The 8,449-nt window shown below is 39.6% G+C and overlaps 1 protein-coding gene across 4 annotated transcripts in view; it reads right to left on the bottom strand.

The window, feature by feature from the left end:
* Window positions 1-1,807: 1,807 nt before the first annotated feature.
* IFT80 (intraflagellar transport 80) overlaps window positions 1,808-8,449 on the bottom strand; it is a 145,907-nt gene continuing 139,265 nt past the window's right edge. For all 4 annotated transcript variants that reach the window (XM_048862752.2, XM_048862754.2, XM_048862755.2 and 1 more), the window contains one exon: window positions 1,808-3,161. In XM_048862752.2, the coding sequence (XP_048718709.1) occupies window positions 3,048-3,161 (114 nt within the window). In that variant the 3' untranslated portion in view covers window positions 1,808-3,047. The remainder of the gene's footprint in view (window positions 3,162-8,449) is intronic.

The following is an 8,449-nucleotide window of genomic DNA, read 5'->3' as shown; positions in this document are numbered from 1 at the left end:
GAATGAAGTCTGATAGGTCAAATACAGAGTGATGGCTTTGTGAAAAGTGTTCACCCACAGGTTTTATGGTGTTTTTGTCTTTTATCATTTTCATGTATGAATTCATTTGAGGGCATAGTGATTGTTTGGTGTCCCCCACATAGTTGTTATTGGCACATTTGGTGCACTGGATAATCACTACGTTCTTGAATGTACTCAGACAGGAAAATGATTAAAAGACAAAAACACCCTATCACCTGTTGTTGAACATAAGAACGGTCATACTGGGTCAGACCAAAGGTCCATCAAGCCCAGTATCCTGTCCTCTGACAGTGGCCAATGGCAGGTGCCCCAAAGGGAATGAACAGACAAGTTTCCATCAAGTGATCCATGCCCTGTCACCCAATCCCAGCTTCTGGCAAACAGAGGCTAGGGACACCATTCCTGCCCATCCTGGCTAATAGCCATTGATGGACCTATCTTCCATGAATCTATCTAGCTCCCTTTTGAACCCCGTTATAGTATTGGCCTTCACAACATCCTCTGGCAAGGAGTTCCAGAGGCTGACGCTGCATTGTGTGAAAGAATATTTTCTTGTGTTTGTTTTAGACCTGCTACCTATTAGTTTCATTTGGTGGCCCCTTGTTCTTGTATTATGAGAAAGAGTAAATAACACTTCCTTATTTACTTTCTCTATACCACTCATGATTTTATAGACCTCTATCATATCCCCCTTAATTGCCTCTTTTCCAAGCTGAAAAGTCCCAGTCTTATTAATCTCTCCTCATATGGAAGCCACTCTATACTCCTAATCATTTTAGTTGCCCTTTTCTGAATCTTTTCCAATTCCAATATATCTTTTTTGAGATGGGGCGACCACATCTGCACGCAGTATTCAAGGTGTGGGCGTACCATGGATTTATAAAGAGGCAATATGATATTTTCTGTCATATTATCTATCCCTTTCTTGATGATTCCCAACATTCTGTTAGCTTTTTTGACTGCCGCTGCACACTGAGTGGATGATTTCAGAGAACTATCCACAATCATAGAATCACAGAATATCAGGGTTGGAAGGGACCTCAGGAGGTCATCTAGTCCAACCCCCTGCTCAAAGCAGGACCAATCCCCAATTAAATCAATGACTCCAAGATCTCTTTCTTGAGTGGTAACAGCTAATTTAGACCCCATCATTGTATATGTATAGTTAGGATTATGTTTTCCAATGTGCATTACTTTGCATTTATCAACATTAAATTTTATCTGCTATTTTGTCATCCAGTCACTCATTTTTGTGAGATCCTTTTGTAGCTCTTTACAGTCTGTCTGGGACTTAACTATCTTGAGTAGTTTTGTATCATCTGCAAATTTTGCCACCTCACTGTATACCCCTTTTTCCAGATCGTTTATGAATCTGTTAAATAGGACTGGGCACAGTACAGATCCCTGGGGGACACCACTATTTACCTCTCTCCATTCTGAGAACTGACCATTTATACCTACACTTTGTTTCCTATCTTTTAACCAGTTACCAATCCAGGAGAGAACCTTCCCTCTTAACCCATGATTGCTTATCCCATGAACGCTTTTCACAAAGTGACAAATTTAACATTAAGCATTTGCTGAGACTGATATTTTGGGCTCATTCCTGCAAGTGTTAAGTGCCTCTTGTAAGTCATAGCCAAGATAGAAGGGTTCACTCTGCAGGAGATGCTCAGCACATTTGAAGGACTGGAAATTTTACATGGATTGTAGGTACTTAGATAGAATTTTGCCTTTTTTATTTAATGGGATGGTAAAATCAATGAGATACATCATCTAATCGATATAAAGAGTATTTGATTTTAATTTTTTATTAAGAATGTAATAGAATATGCAGAAAATTGATATTTGCTACATAATGATTTACAAAACAAATATTAAACTAGATAAAGATTCTCACAGAACGCACAAAATTTTTAGTGTTCATGTGTGAAAGAAATGTTACGCAGAATTATTTTAACCTCCTTCAATAACCAGTAATAGACTAATGTCCCAGTATTGCAAAGAGATTATGCAGACAGATCCATATGCATGCAGCCCCAATTACTTCAACAGGAAAGAGAGAAAATAATATTTTGGTGAAATGGCATATGCGAACTCTAATACACAATCAAGTGAACTGGACCTAGTGCAAACATGAAATTTTTTTCTTCTAAATGGATGGGACATTCTAACCACTAAGGAAACACAGAACACTGTTGTCAATCATATATTGGATATTTGCAGAAAGATGACTTTCTGCTAATTCAAACAAAATTCAAACCATGTTACACAGTATTTTAGATTATTATGAAACAATTCATTTAACATTTAAAAGTTTTTTATCCAACAGCTACCCTTTTTTTGTTATTGACAGAAACACAATGTTTGTAACCAATCTTAGGTGCTGAATTTATCTGAAATAACAGATATGATTATTTGAAAATATTTCAGCACTGGGACTGTGCTCTCATGCAGCAACCTTTGTAACCGCAAATGAAACATTCCTTTGCCATTTATAAACTTAGGTCCACATTTTTCACGTTCGGTGCTTAAAGTTAGGTACCTAAATGCATCTTAAGGTATTTAACCAATTGGCCTGCTTTTCAGAAGTGCTGTATATCTGTACCCCACAGTTGCTGAAAATCAGACAATTTATTTAGGTGCTTAAACATGCATTTCAGTGCCTAAATCCAGGTATCCAAGATTGCATATTTTTACTTTAAAGGGTATGGAAAGTTGAACAATTAAATAATGGGAAGACAGAAGTCAATCTTGCTCTCTTTCTCACACAAGTAGTTCCACTGACTTCACTGGGACTCCTCACATGAGTAAGGAAAGCAGGATGGGGCCCACAGATCATAACTGGCCTACACACATATGAATCCAGTTCTGCCCATTGTCCAACATTCAGCAAAAACTAAACTAATTTCAAAGATCTAACTTCCATAACCCACTTCCTGGAAAATGATAATCCTTGGATTTATCGGTATACTGATACAGCAAATGTGTAGTAAAACAGCTATTTAATATGATTAGCACTGTATTTAGCGCTGTACAGTTACACTGGCTCTGACTGCTGGAGTGGCTGCAGCTCGTTCTCTTTCTTTAGCAATTTCCATCTCTATTTTGGCCTTGATTTTGTCCCAATCAACTTCCAGCTGTAAGAACAGGAAAGATAGTAGGTAAGTGTCAACATTATATTAAATACATATCAATGAACAACAGTATGAAGGTACAAGTCACAAAGTGATCTGCTCTGTCATTATATAGGTCTCCTCTGGATGCAAAAATATAACTACCATTAACGTTAACGCAAGTTACATTTGTGTATCAGTTGGTGGCTTTCTTCTATAGTCAAGATCTAATAAACATTATGCTATCAGAGGTTCCTGCCTTTGAAATGAAACAAACTTGATACTTTTCAACAAATATTAAAAACTCATATCTGGTGAGAAAATATTCAACAATGAAAATAAACTTAGATGAGCCTACTGGGCATCTTTCAGCTTAAAAATGAATGAAATCTATTTGTCAAATAAATCAGAATGCAGCCACTTGCTCATTGTCAATACTTGAATTCTGCTTTGATGATAAATGTTTCTTGTTTTGTATTGGCATTTCTTTAGTGGCAGAAAAACATCATCCTGTGGCAGTGTCCTAGTTCAGTGAAACTATGAATACTGGAACAAGTTTCAAATTGGCTGCTGGCCATTTCTTATCCTCTGTCAAAGCTGGCACTGTTCACGTTTGCCTGTAATGCAGCTCAACTGATTTTGCCTAAATTGTCAGAACCAGCATCCTATTCTATTCTCTCGGTTTTTCAAGCACTTGTATGAATTTGAGGGCTGTCTTTCTATTTTGTTTTGTCTCCTCCTATGACCATCCATTTTTAATTACTCTTTTTATATATTTATGCCCATCTATCAATAAGGACATCAATTCCCTATTTCACACTAGGCTACAGCATCTTGATCTAATGAATTAATGAATATCTGAACTCACCTACATTATTGACTGTGTGCATTTTAAGAAAAATTTCAAAGGAGGCTCTGCAGCAGAGTGCAGAGCCAGTGCTTGGGGCAGGGACAGCGCATGGAGACTCGTGCGCCCCCTGCCTAGAAGATGGCTCCGCTGCTGGCCGCTTCTGGGGTGTAGTGTGGTGTTGAAACAGATAGGCACCAACATGCCTTAGATGGGCAGTACCGCTGATTGGACTTTTAACGCCCCGGTCGGCAGTGCTGACCAGAACGACCCAGATAATTTATGAGTACGTTGAACAGCCAGTCCCAGTATGGATCCCTGGGGGACACCACTATTTATCTCTCTCCACTGTGAAAACTGACCGTTTATTCCTACCCTTTGTTTCCTATCTTTTAAGCTGCTTACTTTGTTTTGTTCTTACATGACTGCTTACTTTGTTTAAGAGCCTTTGGTGAGGTACCCTGTTAAAGTCCAAGTATACTTGTTCACATGTGACAGAGTGCAGGGAGTGAATAGGTGAGCCTGCATTCTGATCACCACTTAGATGCCCATTAGTTCTCCAGAGGAAGCTGATTGGGGTAATTATCTAATCAGTCTAAAAAGAATGGCTCAGGTATGAGAATTTCCCTCACATCCTCTGCAGTGTAGACTGATGCAAAGAATCCATTTAACTTTTCTGCAACGGCCTTGTCTTTCTTGTGAGTAAAAACAAAAGGAGGACTTGTGGCACCTTAGAGACACAAGTCCTCCTTTTCTTTTTACTCTTCAAGAGTCACTGGTCACGTGACGGAATTAAGATAGTTCCATGACCTGAATGTTCTTATACCTTATTACATGAAAGGCAAAAAGAGAAGGCAATCAGTAAAACAACTGTGTGTGGAGAATTGGTTAAAAAACAAAGATTCACTGATAATGACACTCCACTTGTGAGGTAACTCCCTTCTCTTCATGTGTCAGTATATTTATGTCTGCATCTGTAACTTTCACTCCATGCATCTGAAAAATTGAGGTATTTACCCACGAAAGCTTATGCTCAAATAAATTTGTTAGTCTCTAAGGTGCCACAAGTCCTCCTTTTCTTTTTATGTCTGGTTTGTAATTCTTTTCCAACCAGGGTTGGAGAGATCTCATTTTGAGTCAGGCATAAGAGGTTATATACATAGTTGTGGTTATGAGGCCCAATAGTATGAGAGAGAATATGCTTCTTTGACATGGAAACTGGTAAAGTAAGGCTATGGTTGACTGACTCTTTCTTCTGGCAGGAAGGATTCTGTCTTTCTGAGTGTCCAAAACTGCCCCTTTGAAGAGGAACTTTTGTGTGGGTAGTGAGATCAACTTCTCCTAGTTTGCAACAAGTTGTCCTTCAGAGAGGAGGTCACAGGCTAATTTTCTCTGATCCTCCAGGAGGAATTTTGCAAATACTGCCATCTTATCCCAAAGATGTTATTGGTGGCATGTCATTACAGCCTGGTAGCGTGACACACTTATACCCAAAGATGCAAATTAAATTACTTTTCTACCCAGAATTTCCATTTTCTTGCCTTCTTTATCAGAAAGCATTGAATGTATCTCATCATCCTTATACCCCTGGACTTCAGCTTCTACCACAAACAAGTTGGAGCCAGACGAGTGTGAAAAAAATTAAAATCGATCATGTATAATTGGTATAATTTAGCCGTCTGTTTTGACATTTGCCTGAACAGAAGCAGACATGGCCCATATTGCTTTTGTTGGCTGCTAGAGATCATCCGAAACTGGGCATATAATACTATTTTTTGATGGTGAACCAAGAATACTGAAGATTGGATGAGAAGTCTTCTCAACTGTCACAGATGGAATTTTCAAAGTAGCTGCCATTCTGTCAACTAATTCATAAAATAATCCTCTGACTGGAAAGAAGCAGGTGTAATCCCCACATCCTCATCCAGAGAGGTATGGTCCTCCAGCTCAGCATCCATTTGTTGGTATTCTTCAGGCAATAAAGGCTGCTCTTCTTCTAAAAGCACATTTGCTACAATGGTAGGAGATTTCTCTCTCTCTCTTTATGAAACATAAATACATCTGAGAGCTTCATATCTGATGACTGAAATCTTCCTGGAGCTCTTGTAGGAGAAAGTTTTGTGCTATAGCAGGTGTGATCCAGTCCCTGGAAATACCTGGGAAAGGGCCAATAGGTCCACCTAGCCCATAAGGATACTGTTAATCCACCCAGCAATCCATGCTCAGCTCTTAGTATCTCCTAGTAGCAGCATGCTTTTCCTTATGAGATGTCACGTTAGGTAACTGACTCCGTTGTTCAGATTCCACATCTGACTGCAGATCCGAACTCAATAGTACAGAAGAGATCAGCGGTCTTGGGTGCAGTATAAAAAAAGGACAAGAGCATCTTTTTAGGAGAGCCTGAGAGAGTCTTAGGTGGTGGGACAGGCAGTGAGACATATATCTCTTCCATCTTTCTTTTCTCTGGAGGAGAAGGAACAGTATTGGGGAATCCGAAGAAATCCTGTTTGCCTCCTGTATCATTATTGCTCTCTTCCAGATCCAACATAAATTGAGGTTACAGATCTGAGCTACCACTGTTATGGTCAGTTGCCAAGGAGGCTTGAAAATAGAGAAGCAGTTCTGGTGTATCCGTAATAAGAGCTCTCTGCTTTGTTAGATGATCAGGATCTTTTGGTCTTGATTTCGGATCTGCCATTTTAGGATTTGTAGAAGACTGACCTGGAACATCCCTCAAGTGCATGTTGGCTCTCCTAATAGTGGCCTTTTTGAGCAGTGAGTCTTTTTCCAGCACTGAAGTTCCCAAATCCGAGGGGGTCACTTTCCTGGATGGGCTCTGAGGCCGTCGCTGATGGGGTTCTTTCTCTACCTTTTTGTTTCAGATCCGACAGTTTTTGATCCTTTTTAGGTACCACAGGTTTCTTGGAGCTTGGAACAGAAGACAGTATCTTCTGCAGAGGTCTCTTCTGCCTATTCTCTCCAGAAGTATCAGGGGCCATATCTGGTCTATGTTCACTCATGAATCCAAGAAATGTTCTGGATCCAGAGAGCTTGGCTGCCAAAGCGTCCTGCAGTGGTAACACTTATAGTCTGTTCTGCCTCTTTTTCGGTATCCTTGGAGTGAAAGTACTGTAGATTGAGCATCTTGAAGAACAACATTCCTACCCAAGGCAGGCTGGGCATCTTATGTGAGCATCTGATGCCAGAAAGACTGCAGGGCAAGAGGCCCACTTCTTACAACCAAGTTTCTTGATCTTTGGATCCGCCACTGGATTTCAATAGTGGAACCGAAGTTGTACAAACTACTCAAAAATTAAAGAAATAAAACCTAACCATTGAAATGCTAAAAGCTAACTATTTACACCAGGAAACTAGATAAATCTATGCTAAAAGTGTAGTAGGAACTATCAAAGCAAAAAATCTGGGCCAAGAACACAGATGGAGTTCCTGATTTGTCAGCTGCAGCAGCTGGAAGCAATTGAGATTGCTGGAGTGCCGTGCCCCCTTCTATAGCCTAGGTCTCCGATCATTCAGGACCATCCAGGGGAGGATCAGAAGGGGGTGTGACAGCGCACCACCAGCACTGCTATCTTAAGTTTCCACTGTACAAGTTGTATTGTCAGTGCATCCCACGCAATGGGATTATGTAGAGGAACTTGAAAAATAACCTTTTACCTTGTTGGGGAACAATTAAATACAAAAAAATATCCTGAACTAAATTAAAATCGAAAACACTTTGACAATGCAATGAGCAAAATTACTGACACGGCCTTTTAATAATTTACAAACAAGATGCTAGAGAGTAGAAAGTCCCCTGAAAACCCATATTTGGAGAAGATAAAAAAAATGTTGACATTAAATGCCACCATAATTTCCCTGTTCAAATAAAATCTAAAGGTTATGATAACAGGGTTTTTCTATTTCAATAGTTTATAACTATGGTTAGTGAATAAGTTTGGATGAAGTAATACTTGTGCCAAGGTCTTGGCTTAACTTTTGCCTGGCAGGGGTGGTGTTTTGTCAATTTTTCACTTACATAGACTAGCGTAGATAATGCTTACTGTCGACAGGACAAAGGTGATGTTTTGTTATGCTGGAAGTTTTAGATAAAAGGAAAGTTAAATAGTATAATAAATAAAGAAATGTAATGCTAAAAGTATCTTTACTGGGGAAAAAAGTGAGGTGACATGAAAGCATAATGACATGAAAATAGTGTAAACAGCAACATTTGTATAAAACAACGTTTACTAACCTTTCCATAACTGTTGTTCTTCAAGATGTATTGCACATGCCCATTCCCATGTATGTGTGTGCGCACCCTGAGCACAGTTGCCAGAAATTTCCCACCTAGCAGTATCCTTCGGGTTGGTTCTAGCGCCCTCTGGTGCTGTGCACATATGGTGCTGGTATAAAGGACCCTGCCAACCCCATTCCCCTTCAGTTTCTTCTTGCTGACTGCCTCCGA

This window comes from Caretta caretta, chromosome 9, assembly GCF_965140235.1.
Source record: "Caretta caretta isolate rCarCar2 chromosome 9, rCarCar1.hap1, whole genome shotgun sequence".
NCBI lineage: Eukaryota > Metazoa > Chordata > Testudines > Cheloniidae > Caretta > Caretta caretta.
This window is presented reverse-complemented; position numbering and strand designations above follow the sequence as displayed.